This window comes from Lepidochelys kempii, chromosome 6 (genome assembly GCF_965140265.1).
Source record: "Lepidochelys kempii isolate rLepKem1 chromosome 6, rLepKem1.hap2, whole genome shotgun sequence".
NCBI classification, from domain to species: domain Eukaryota; kingdom Metazoa; phylum Chordata; order Testudines; family Cheloniidae; genus Lepidochelys; species Lepidochelys kempii.
This window is the reverse complement of record NC_133261.1, coordinates 80344781-80358873: the sequence shown is the minus strand read 5'-3', so window position 1 is coordinate 80358873 and position 14093 is coordinate 80344781. Positions and strand designations below refer to the sequence as shown.

The window sequence follows — 14093 nt, the reverse complement described above, 5'->3', positions numbered from 1 at the left end:
GATTAATTGCTTAAAGCAAAAAAGTCAGTCAGGACATTTGGGTTCTTCTCCCAACTCTGTCACAATTTTGTGTGACCTTGAGCAAAACATTTAACTTCTTGTCTAGCAGGAGTGGATTCATTGAGGGGGAGAGGAGGATGGCTCATCTTCCTTTGAGCCATCTAGCTTGGCTGCTGCTACTGGAGGCAGGATACTCAAATGTGAAAGACCATATGGCTCAAGTATGTGCCCCAAGCCTGATCAGGAGGGGAGCAGGTCTTTTATCCCTTCAGTTCTTGGCTTCAGAATGGCAGTATACTCCTCAAAACACTTTTTGTTAACTGTTTTACTTGAGGCAGCAATGGATATAAAATATTGATGAAAGGTAAAGGTCAAATGCTTTGCCTTAGCTGGTACCATCAACTCTTCGGAGACTACCTGTGACAAATGATAAAACCAAGGGCTTACATTTTCAAAAGTGTCCAGAGATTTTTTGAATTGCCTATCTTGAGACCTCTAAAAGGGCCTATTTTCAGCAGGAAGGTGCTCAGCACTATCTGAAAACTGCAGGCACCTTTTAAGGTATCATGTTTGTCACCAAACATTTAGGCCACCAAAATTGCTAATCACTTTAGAAAAGTTATGCCTAGACTATAAAAAATTAAAAATATGGACCATACCATAAGCAGAGCTCCCATAACTCCTGATGAACTAGGATCTCTATGAAATCCATTATGGACATAGATTGGAAATCTGAATTTTTACATGGAAGAGGCTCATACATAGTGATGGGTGGCAGTACAAAACTGTTAAATATGAGAGCTTGTAAATCCTTTGTGGATTGGCATCTGAATCCAGGCATATTGCATGATGTGAAATGCTGTTTCCACCAAGCTGTTTCTGGCTTTCAGGGTAGAACACATTTCTGCATGTGATAAGAGTTAAGCACCTAGTAACAAGCCTCTAATGAACCTATAGCTATTTCATTTACAAAATGAGATGCTTCTCAGCTGTGGGTGAAAATCAGGCAGCTGAGTAGATTTTAATTGGGCTCTGATTACTCAGATTGCTGGCACCTGGTAGTATTTTGTACTGTGGCTGAAGAGAGCAGTTCCAAAGACAATAACTAGCCATGTACCCAACTATTTTCAATTTCTGAAATTGGAACCATAGCATTTTTATATGTTGTAATAGTGAGATGAAGCAGATTTTTCAAAGACAATTTGAGGAAAAAACATAAAGTTTGCGGCAGGTAGGAGCTAAAAACAGTGAGGCTTTATTTTTTCTTTTAGAATTCTATCTTACTAGCAGTATTGCCTTCCCCACATATTAAAAAATTGAGTGGGTTGCAAGATAATCATTTTTATTTTATTTTTTTGGTGGCTCTTATTTACCTTCTGGTTCTTGGGCATTTATGGTCCACATCTTCAACCTTTCTGCAACCATGAGGGTGAATAACTTCTTTTTAAGTGAAAGCTGATTGTCAATCATATACATTCAAGAGGTGGGGCTTTTAAATAAAAGCCAGATATGATGAGACCACAAAATCATGAGTTGTCAACAACGTGGAGGTGCTTTCAGTAGGTATGTGAACAGGGAGCTATTTTTTCCAAGCGGATCCTGCATTTCCGCCCTCTATCAACACCTCTGCCCACCTTGAAACGCTTACATGAGAGATTCTCTCCCTTCCAACTTCAATGGAGAATTGCTTCCATTCACTTGTGTATGTTGCTTCTGTAAAGGATACTTCCCTAACTGGAGCAGCAGAACCATGACCGAAGATCACAGTGTACTTTCTCTTCCTCCTTCTGTAGCGCTGCACATCATATGTTGGTAGCTGAAAGTTAGTTTCATGTGGTTGAGGGTTGGTCAGCAGAGGCAAATAGGGATCTAGGAGCAAAAGGAGATGGAAACAAACACACAAACCAGAAAGGAGAGAGATGAAACAATAACAGCAAATTGCTTAGTTTTAGGGTTGAAATTATATTTCTCTGGCTAACAGTCTGATTGCTTGTGGCACTTGGGAGTGAGTGAGTGAGTTGTTAGTCAGAAACTGAAACTCAACCCAGGCTCCCTTTGTGTTTAATTATCCTTCTTTCCTGCTCCAGTTCAATGCATTTCAGATAATACTACCTGTCTGCATGCCTCCATCCCTCTGCCTCAGACATCCATGAAATAAAGCGTAGGTCAATATACAGTAATTCGTTCATTGTATAGGCAACTGGTGAAGATATTCTTTTGGGCGGAGTGGAGCTGAGTAAAACTGTCAGGCCCCACTTTCTGGTGTGCACGCGTGAGGGGGTGTCACTGTTTCTATCCTGGCCTGGTGCAGAATATGGCTCCTGTCCTGTAGGACTGGGCCCAGCTCCCCACTCTAGCGGCTTGGCTCTTGCTGCTCATAGATTTGTTGTTGTGATGGGCTCTTCCGGATGAGGCGGAAGAGGTAACCATCTGACCACACCTCTCTAATATTTGTTATTGGACCAACTTCTAAAATTTTTCAGTCTTAGCCAGGTCTACACCAAAACCCCCGTGAGCGGACATAGTTAAGATGACCTAACCCCCCAGTATAGATAGTGCTTGAATGCCTTTATGACTGGAGTTATGGAGTTTAGTTGTGCACTATGCAACGATACACCGAACGAAAAGGTGCTGTGAAAAGGGTGCAGGCTGGCGGGGGGAGGGGAAGAGGGCAACTAGACAGGATACCAGTAAGACGTCACATATTGCTGGCTCACTGTAGACTTCTTCAAAGTAGCCTTTAGTTTACCTTGAGTAAAATTCCCTACAAAGGGAGCCAACTTTAATTAAAAACAAACAAACAAAAACCCCACCCCTCTGAATTATAGTTGCAATTTAAATTGGGTGCAGGATTTTAACCCAGCCATCAAATTGCACAATTGCCACTGCTAACAAATATGTTGACACTACAGCCTGTGTGGATAAAATTCATGTCACTCAAGGGTGTGAATATTCCACTCCCCTGAGTGACATAAGTTACACTGATGTAAGCGCTCATTTGCACAACACTATGTCGACGGGAGAGCTTCTCCTGCTGACACAGTTTCTGCCGCTCGCGGCAGTGGGTTTTTTTTATGTGGGCAGGAGAGCTTTCTCCCATCGATATAGAGCGTCTTCATAGATGCGCCGCACCACTGCTGCTGTATCAGTACATCTGCGATGCTGCAGTGCTGTACATATTGACATGGCCTAATTTTAAATTCCTGTCTTGTTTGTGTAGAGCTGGTTGGAAAATTTGTTTAAAAGTGAAAATCTTAAAAGCCTTGCATTCGTTTACAAAAGTGATTAATTTGTGTGACTGAAAATTTGTATAGTATTTTTATAGATTTTTTTTTCCTTTTCAAAAGCACATTTTAAAATTTTCAAAATAGCTATTCAAAAATAAATTTGATTTTGAAGAAAAAATCCCCATTGTTTGACTAACCTGACCAATCTAAATTGGTAGTACATTATGAAGAACAGAGTAAATTTTTAAAATTGAAAAATTTAAAAAAAAAATCCAAGACGTGTTTTTTTTGGGAGAAAAAGGGCCTGGTCCTGCAGACTTGAATACATGGATGAATAACACTAACCTCATCTGGATTCCTGACATGCATAAAGTTTAGCACCTGTGTAATGGTTTGCACATCGGGGCCTAGACATCGGGGGGGGGGGGCAGTTGTTATTTCAACTAAGTTTTGACCTGCTTTGCTTATGAGCTTGAAACTAGGCAAACAAGGGTTAACCATTGTCTTTGTCTTAGATAGCTGGATGAATAAAGAGCTGGGTTGAGTCATTTAAATAATATTGAATAGAACTAAGAGATTCTTCATCAATTCCTCCTGCAAATTCAGAGGTCCTGCCCTTTTTCTTTTTGAGTCTTATGTTAAATATTCTAGATATAGTGGAGATAGAGAGGCTGAATGGTGGTGTGGGGGGGGGGGGGGAGCAGGCATTTCATTAACTTACAAATGAACTTGGATACAGAATCTGTTTGAAAATCAATTAAGTTTAAAATTCAAAGGAAAGGAGTGATGCTGAATTGGACTAAGACTCTTCATTCTTTCTAGGTACTAAATAAGCAAGCCCTGGTCTACACTACAGAGTTAGGTTGACATAAGGCAGTTTACATCAACCTAATTCACACTAAAAAGTATTTCCCACCGATGTAACTCACCCACTACACCAACTTAATAACTGCACATATGCGAGAGGCGTAGTGTTTAAGGTGATGTAATTAGGTCACCGCAGTGTCAGTGTAGACACTGCATTACTTGCATCAACTGTTGCTGCCTTTCAGAAGCCTTTCCACAATGCCCCATACTAACAGTTAAATTGGTGCAAGCTTTCCTGGAAAGGGTGCAGACAATTGATACAAGGAGTGTAGTGCAGACATGCAAAAGTGATTTAATTACTGTGGTGGCTATATGTCGACTTAATTTTGCAGTGTAGACATACTCTAAAGCAGGGGAAGGCAAACTTTTTGGCCCGAGGGCCACATCTGGATATGGAAACCGTATGGTGGGCCGTGAATGCTCACGAAATTGGGGGTTGGGATGTGGGAGGGGGTGAGGGCTTCGGCTGGGGGTGTGGACTCTGGGGTGGGGCCAGAAATTAGGAGTTCAGGATGCGAGAGGGGCAGGGGGTTGGGGTGCGGGGGGGGGGAGGTGAGGGTTCTGGGGTGGTACTGAGGATGAGGGGTTGGGGGTGCAGGATGGTGCTCCGGACTGAGGGGTTTGGAGGGTGGGAAGGGGATCGGGGTGGTACAGGGGGTTGGAGCACAGGAGTGGGTCAGGGATGCATGTTCTGGGGGGTGCTTACCACAAGCAGCTCCCAGAAGAAGCAGCAGCATGTCCCCCCTTCAACTCCTACGTGGAGGCACAGCCAGCCGGCTCTGCATGCTGCCCTGTCCACAGACACCACCCCTGCAGCTCCCACTGGCCAGGAACCATGGACAATGGGAGCTGCGGAGGTGGCGCTTGAGGTGGGGGCAGTGTGCGGAGCCTCCTGGCTGCCCCTATGCATAGGAGCAGGAGGAGGGACATGCTGGTGCTTCTGGGAGCTGCGCAGAGTGGGGCAAGCCTGCGACCCTGCTCCTGGCTGGAGGGAGGCAAGCCCTGGACCTCACTCCCCAGCGGGAGCTCAAGGGACAGATTAAAATGCCTGGAGGGCCAGATGTGCCGTAGTTTGCCCACCCCTGCCCTATAGGCTGGTATCAAGGGAGTGGCTCCCAAGGGAGAAATAAGTTTAAACTATTTGAAGGAGTCAAACGGAAGGTCATCTAATTTATTTGGAAGTCTCCAGAGAAAACAGGGCTGGGGTCAGTGACAGAAAGAGGGTGAGGAGTCCAATCTTTGTGGTGACAGAGGCACTCTTCCTCATAACTAGCTGCCATATAGTCTCTTAAGACCTAGTGGAGTCACTCAATGATGAGTTAATTGGAGTTACAACTTGAGAATTGCTCCTGACTTGATTCCTGTTCACATAGAAACACTCTTAACTACATTGTGGAGGTGCTTTTAACTCTACTTGTTCGCTCAAGAGAGAGTATAAGCTACCTATATCTTGAGTGACCTCTACCTGTAAGTCAAGTGAACATGATTCATCTGTTACTAACACGACCACTCTGTAATGAGGACATGTCTGCGTAGGTACCAAATCCCTGGAGCACCCACAGAAAAAAATAGTGGATGCTTAGCACCCACCGTCAGCCAGCGCCTCCTGTCCACTGGTGGCCCTGCCAGTTAACTCCTCCCTCTCTCTCCCTCCCAGCGCCTCCCACCTGCTGCGATCAGCTGTCCCGTGGTGTGCTGGGGGGGGAGGAGGCAGAACTGTGTGGGGAGAGATGGGGTGGAATGGGGGCTTGGGAAAAAGGGTGGGATCGGGCCGGCTGTGGGGGCGGAGTGGGTGTGGGCAGAGGTGGGGAATTAGGGGAAGGGATCGGGTGGGGGTGGGTCCTGGGGTGGAGCGGGTGGTTGAGCACCTTTAGGGCCTGGATGAAGCCAGTTCTGGTGCATGTTCACATGCTGCTAGTCCTTCAATGCCTTCCCACAAGTCTCTCTCTGCACTTGAGAAGGACAGATGTGGTTTCGCACAATTCACGGGTAAAGAATTCATAGAACAGTTTGGATTACTGCAGCACTGAGAACCATGAGATATGCTACACATGAATGAATACAGCACCAGTACAGACACTGCAAATCTTTTGCAGTGCGGCTGCTCTTACTTGAGCAAGGCTAACTCGAGAGGAGTAACTTGTCTGTAGGTAAATTTTGATTTAACTCTGCAGTGAAAACATACCTTTAGGTGCTTTTGAAAATCCCACCTCTAGATGACAAGAGGTGAAATTATTGTGCAAAGCCTTTCAAGTCATTCAAGACTTAATTTGAAGTCCAGAATAATTGATCTACATGAAAGTCAACCATAGTCTCTTGTAACTTAGCATTTCATTTTAAATTTTTGATTGATTATTTTATTTTAGAGAAGACAGCAGCCTCTTCCATCTCTGATCTACGATGAGTGCCAAAGCTGCTATCAACAAAGAAATTTTCGCCCCACACGATGAAAGGATGCTGGGAGCTGTCCAAGTGAAAAGGAGAACGAAGAAAAAGATCCCTTTCCTAGCAACTGGGGGCCAGGGTGAATATTTAACCTACATCTGCTTGTCAGGTAAGATAAATAATTTTGACATCTAGCCATCCTTTTGGTTTATCTTTGAAGTTTGATTAACGGATTGGCTATCATCTGTTGCTATAAGGAACAGTGTGACTTGCATTTTAATAATGCAAGTGGATGAACTATGATGGTTACATCTTTAATGTTTATAAGTTTGAATGCAGGAAGTGTGTGGTTTGTCATATGATATAGCTGACAGATATTGCTGATTTAGTTGAAGGTTTCACAGTTATTATTAAAACTGTTGGTGGCATAGTTGCACAGTATGAACTTATCCTGTAGTTAGTATACTTGGAAATATTAGGTCTTTGTTAATCTGATTCAGCTATTCCTCTAAGGGATGAACTTTATATTGTACCTGCTTCTCCTGTATTTCCTTCAATTGTCTGAAACTAATACACTCCCCTGTTCCTTTCAAAGATCCCCTCTGTGTATGATTACGTCATTGGGACCATGGCAACTTAGCTGTTTTCAGCTCTGTGAAGAATGTCACTGTCACCTAATTTAAAAAGGGGATGAAAAACAGAAGTATTACTACTGTTTTGGGTGAGGATGGGAAGGATGGGTGAGGATGGGAAGAAAGAACATAAAAATCTCTTTGAGGTCGTCATGTAGAAAGGAGAAGGATGGTCTCCTTGTTGCTGATGTGTTTAGGCATGTTTTTAGTATGCATTGCAGTATCTCATTAGGATTCTACCAAGTAGCTAGCAAAAAAACTGCAAATTTGAGTTTGGGCCAAGGGTAATATGATAACATGGCCTTGATGTTTTCTGCTATTTTAAATTTGTATATTCTTTTCTTCCTACCCTGATGTTAAAGCATAAGTATTATATAGTGCCCTTTTTGCTCACTCAGATTGTGAGAGTGAACTCAATTCTGTGACAGCATAATATGTATGCCACAATTTAATTGCTTTCCTCGGATTGACGGGTCTTTTGTTTTGTTTTTAAGCACTGAGATGCTATATATGTGTTAGAGCATAAATAAATATAATTTCAACTACCAAAAGAAGACAGACTTCTTTGTATGGAGATAAAAAAGAGTTATTAAACTATTTGTAAATCCCTGAAGGAACACTTTAACTTTCTGTCCACATTTGAATTTTGTTAAAACAAATTATGATAAATGAAGGCGGGGGTGGGGGAGCTACCTTTTATGGACACCCAGCCAGCCATTGCTATAAAATCCCTCTTAGTAGCTGTTATCTAATTGCTCTATCTGTAAACGGTTAAAAAGTCTCAATTCTATGCATAGGTAAAAGGAAGTGAGTGGGCCTGGCCAAAAGAGCTAATGGGAAGGCTAGAACTTCTAAAAATTGAACAAAGACTCCCTTTTGTCTGCTCTCAGGGAGAGGCAGTTATGCTGTGAGAAGCTTGGATCAGGTATGAGAAATCGTCAGTAGATACCTAGAAACTACTCATCTAAAACCACAGATATGTAAGTAGATCAGGAAATGTCTAGGAAGACGAGATTAGGTTTATCCCTTTTATTTCTCTCTGGCTTGTGGATTCCTCCATGCTAACCCCAACGCTTTTGTTTTGCTTGTAACCTTTAAGCTGGACTTCAAGAGAGCTATTCTTGATGCTTAATCCTTGTAGTTGTGAGGTTTTTTTGTTTTTTGTTTTAAATCTAGCAAAAGCCTAAGTTCCCAGATGTATTTTCTTTTTTTATTATAAATAAAATTTACTTTTTTTTAAGAACAGAACTGGATTTTTGTGTCTTAAGAGTGCACATGTTGTTTAACTAGCTGGTGGCAACAGCTGATTTCTTCCGCCCCCCTCCCCCCTCAGCTCTTCCCCGGGCGGGGATGTGTGTGTGTGTGAAAGGGCTCGAGGGTACTCCAAAAGAAGGAATTCCCAAGTGCGCCTTCCTGGGTTCTCAAGGGGGTTCTGCACTTGGGTGGTGGCAGCATCTACCAATCCAAGGTCAGAGAAAAGCTAAAACCTTGGGAGTTTAATAAAAACCTGAGTGGAGAGATTCTAAATTTTTAGAATCCTTGCGGGCCCCCACCTTCTAAATTTGAAGTGCCAGAGTGGGGAATAAGCCTTGACACAAATAAACAAAACCAAACAAGCTTTCATAAAACTGAAGACCAATAGAAATGATTCCACAATTTAAAAAATACCATTTTCATTTATTTTACTTTTTAACAAATATTCCCCAGCAGCATGTTAAAGAGCAAAGAAGTGATTCATTGATTTTTTTTCATTGTTCCTGTTGCAAACAATGCAAAAACTAAGCCAGATGTATAGTAACAGTACATTGGATTTCCTTTAACCTTTTGTCTCTGACATAACTAAGTCGACACCCTTTAAATAGAAAGGTATGAAATAGAGTGGATTTTCGTTTTTGCTGTTGCCTTTTTATGAACATTCTTTGATCTAAAGTGATTGGTTTAAAATAAAAAGTGTTTTAGTTTTTTGAAGTGGAACTGCCATTTATGTATTCAATACCTTAGAAAAAAATTATAATACTTGTGCACTGTAGGCATTGCAGTAATAGATAACCTAATAGTTGCCCAGAAACTCTTGAGTATGTCTTGGGTAATAATGTCCTCTTACTTTTCAGGCTGTGTTGCAAACAGTTTTTCTGTAACTGTTTTTAGTGTATCACTATAAAATCAGGAGCAGCTGGGGGAAACTGCGAGCTGCTTGGAGATGTCAGTCAGATTGATGTCTCTTGCCCAAGCATCTATTCTTACTATTTATATCTCCGTTTGAACAACAAATATAGCAAGAACATATCTGTTTAATATTCTGATTTCATATTATTTTCCCTTAACGCACACTTTTAAACTGTTTGTTTTCAAACTCATGGTGAACTGATACCACCTTCTGGCTAAAATGATATGGCTGACAGCCAAAGAAAGAGAAACCCTGAAATATGAATATGAGATTTAAGTCTGAATTGTGGACTCTGTAACGTTTTCTTTTCAGCTGTTAGTATCATAGGATCTTAGTTTTCATTTTCATTTTTCCTCCATCGCCTTTCTACTGCAATCTTTAAAGGGTTGAAGGAATTGCACTTTTATGCTGAATACTTTAGGATTATCAGAGTGAAATACATATGCAGATGAATTAGGAATATAGTTGTGTAAACACTTTGAAGTACGGTTTAAAATTAGTTTCAGTTATTTGGTTTGACTGGAGAAGAAGTTTTCAGGCCTGAGTTTCCTGTGGTCTAACCCTACATGCAAGCTCTGAGTTTTCGTGAAGTTGTCAGGACCTGGAGTAATACCAGTGTTCATATTGGGAAACTACCATTGGAATTTCTCAGTAAACAAGCGTCAGACTTGAAGTGTGTCCAGAGAAGTCTGCTTTTCTTGATGTTTTTTTCCAGAATAATTTCTTTCCAATACAACTTAACTTAAATTACCAAAGTATAAAAAGGCAAAACTTATTAATAACTCTCCTTTTAGCGCATATATGCATAATATACATGTATATATGTTAACGTGTATATCAAATATATAATGTGCTTATGTATGTACACATAAGGGCCAACCAGACATCAAAAAAAGTCACTATGTATTTAGGTTTGGAAGGATCAGATTTTAGTCGGTAAATGTTGGTAAACATTGATTTCAATGTAAACACACAAACGACGATAAAATATTTCCATCAATTAATAATAGAAATTTACAGACAGGCAAAGTAAGAGCAATGCTGGTTAAGAACTTATTAGAGTTTAAGGTTAGGTATTTTATATATTTTTACATGCAATATTGACAATTTTTGTCTTTTTAAGGGTTATAACGGTTTAACTTTTTGAATATCAATGTCTACAGGGGAGTCATACATTAAATAATTGTATGACTCCCCTGTACTGCCTGAGTTCCCCAATTTCCTGCAACTGTGAAAATTTAAATGGATAAATTAAAAACACTTAAAAATGAATGTAGATATACATCAAAATTATTTTTAAAAATAGTGAATTCTGCGAAGCCACTCCTCCCCCACGATATGTAGAAGACATTGGCTGTAGAAGAATTTGCTTGTATTGGACAGGATCCTGGTGGAAAAGTTGAAAACTAGGATTATTTGTATTGTCAGCAAAACCTAACTAGCCAGGGAAGTAAACTTAAATTCACTGTGAAGTTTACCACACTCTAGTGTACTTGTATTTTATTAATTTTGTTCTTCTCATTCATTGGATTGGCTTTTATTGATGTTTGTTTATATAAAAACCAAGGATGTTAAAATTATAGTGGAATGTATAAGGACTGAGGTGTCTTACTGCTTTTGTGGGTCTAATTTCCACTGACTAGTTTACTTTGTGCTGTACTAAAGTAATTTTGATAACTCGTTTTTAATGAGAGCTTAACTTGCAAACTGAAACAATCAGCCCACATGAAGTGACTTTTTAAATGATGGTGGTAAATATTCCATGTACAAGAAGTCCCTGCTAAGTCCTAGTGTTGGAATCTAGGTTCTTATATGTACAGAAACCTGAAACTCAATTATGGTAATGTTTATACTATATTCACTGTTCAGGTTGTAGCTTGTGAGTTATATGATGTGTTTAAAAATCAGGTAAACATATTTGTCATTCCAAATGTAAATTCAGTATGTATTGTACAAAACTACTAAGGACCTAAAGATCTCTGTAAAGAACCTCTCTGCTCCATGTCTATAGGTTCCTAAGAGAAGGACAGGTGAGAAGGTTAACTGTTAAACATTACAAGCTGAAGGAGAGGGAGCAAGAAATTACTCTTTAAAATTTAAGCACATGCTTAACTGCATGCTTGAATGCTTTGCTGTATTGGGATCTAAGGCTAGAAAGAATTGTTTATGATGGTATAAGGAGTTGTAATGGATTGAAACTAATTGAAAGGTAATTTAGGAACAGTGTTACAAAGCTGCCTTAGTCTATGTCTACATTATAGCGGCGCAGCTGCACCAATGCCGCACATCTGGTGAAGACACTTTAATCCGACAGGAGAGAGCTCTCCCATCAGCTTAATAACTGCTGCCTCTTCAAGCGATGGTAGCTGTGTTGGTGGGAGAAGCTGTCCCACTGATATAGCATGGTCCACACCGGTGGTTAGGTCAGTATAACTTACGTTGATCGGAGGTGTTGATTATGCCAAATTAAGGGCTTGTCTACACTGGCACTTTACAGCGTTGCAACTTTCTCGCTCAGGGGTGTGAAAACACCTCTCTCTCCCCCCCCAGCCCCCGAGCGCTGCAAGTTTCCCCAGTGTAGACAGTGCACCAGCATTGGGAACTGGTAGCTGTTCCCCTCGTGGAGGTTTTTTTTTAAGAGCGCTGAGAGAGAGCTCTCCCAGCGTTATGCCGCGACTACATATCCATGTTAAAGCACTGCTGTGGCCAGCGCTTTAATGTTGCTAGTGAAGACATGCCCTAAGTTATACCGAAGTAATTTGTAGTGTACACATAGCCTCACAGTCTATTAGACTGTGGAATAATAGGTCAAAGGGGGGGAAGAAACCCTATTGTTTGCCTACACGAAGCCTTCTATTATACTGCAGTGATAAAGTAGGACGGACAAGCATGGAGGAGCCATATACCATTTAACTGTGGAGATGGAGAAGAAAACAAGCAAGCAGTAGACAGGGGAAATGGAGAAAAGCAGTGACTGCAGATAGTACAAACAGAGGATGAAAACGGGGCTGTCTCTTATAAAAAGAGTTGGAAAGGATTTGACATAAAGTTAGTAAATTCAAAGTTAAAAACAGATATTCCATCTGTATTACTTTACCGCCTCGTTCACACCACCAGACAGAATGACAAGATGTTAAGTGAGTCAGACTTAACTTTGAGTCTTGTGGACTTCGTCTTATATAACCTTAAACAAAAGTTCTTTTAAAAAGATTTTTTTTGTTTGGCCTTATTGTTAAAGAAATGTGTGAATAAAATTCTGAGTGTGTGGAATAAGCTCTGTATACTTTAAGAAATCATGTTTCATAAAACATGGTGCTTAACTGTATTGCCAATGCTAAGTGTTCAAAGGAGTTTGCACCGATTATACCAAGTGGACATAAAAACTCACTTTAAGTTAAACCAATACAATTTTCTTCTCTAGACGAGGCCTTCTCTAGACTTTCCTTCCTCTTCATCGTATAATAGTGCACTGAAAAATGCTGAATGTGAGAACATCCTACTTTTTCATATGGCTTTTATCTAAAGCTGAAAATTTCCATTTTAAAATTGCCAAAGAAAAAAACAGATCTTCCAAGCGCTAAGAGAAATCAACAGAAGACCAAAGGAATAGTAAGAATTCTCTGTCTCTGTCACACACTATCCCTTTTTCTTTCCCTACCGTTACAATCATAGAATATCAGGGTTGGAAGGGACCTCAGGAGGTCATCTACTCCAACCCCCTGCTCAAAGCAGGACCAATCCCCAACTAAATCATCCCAGCCAGGGCTTTGTCAGGCCTGACCTTAAAAATTCCTAAGGAAGGAGATTCCACCACCTCTCTAGGTAACGCATTCCAGTGTTTCACCACCCTCCTAGTGAAAAAGGTTTTCCTAATATCCATCCTAAATCTCCCCCACTGCAACTTGAGACCATTACTCCTTGTTCTGTCACCTGCTACCACTGAGAACAGTCTAGATCCATCCTCTTTGGAACTCCCTTTCAGGAAGTTGAAAGCAGCTATCAAATCCCCCCTCATTCTTCTCTTCCGCAGACTAAGCAATCCCAGTTCCCTCAGCCTCTGCTCATAAGTCATGTGTTCCAGTCCCCTAATCATTTTTGTTGCCCTCCTCTGGACTCTTTCCAATTTTTTCTATCTCGGAGCAACTCCTACTCCTGAGGGAATTCTGCGCCAAAAAATTATGCTCACAACATTTTAAAATTCTGCAAATTTTATTTGTCAATAAATAAATGTGGCTCCAGCATGGCAGTGGGGAGCACAGGCCACTGGCTGCACTGAGGTGGGAAATCACGCTGCAGCCTCCACCTCAGCCAGTTCAGGGACTCGACGATGAGGCTGCACCTGATGCTGACATAGTGCAAGGCCTGGGCCTGCCCCAGAAAGACCCTGGGTCCCTGCCTCTCTGTGCCAGGCACACCTGGTGAGAGTTGGGCAGGCTCAGCCCAGCAGGATCCAAGTGTGGAGGGGCTTAGTGTGGGGGATCCAGGTGTGGGGTGAGAGGTTTCCGTGTGGGGCAATCTGGGTGTGGGTGGTTCAGTGGGAGATCTGGGTGCACAGGGGCTCGTTGTGGGGTTCCGGGTGCAGGACACTCTGCAAGGGATCCAGGTGGAGGTGGTTGGGGCTCAGCGGAGCGGGGGGTCTAGGGAGATGGGGCTCGGCAGGGGGTCTGGGTGTGGGGCACTCAGTGTGGGGGTCCGGGTGCTGGGGGAGTGGGGCTTGATGGAGTGGGGGTCCAGGTGCAGCTGGTTGGGGCTCAGTGGGGTGGGGGTCTGGGTGCTGGGGAGGCTCCTCGGAGGGGTCCAGGTGTAGGGGGGTAG

General features: G+C 41.9%; 1 protein-coding gene across 1 annotated transcript in view; it reads left to right on the top strand.

Annotated features, from left to right (window-relative positions):
- STXBP6 (syntaxin binding protein 6) overlaps nt 1-14093 on the top strand; it is a 209446-nt gene that overhangs the window by 35144 nt on the left and 160209 nt on the right. Inside the window, exon 2 of the mRNA XM_073348899.1 lies at nt 6461-6648. Coding sequence (XP_073205000.1) covers nt 6495-6648 — 154 coding nt within the window. The 5' untranslated portion in view covers nt 6461-6494. The remainder of the gene's footprint in view (nt 1-6460; nt 6649-14093) is intronic.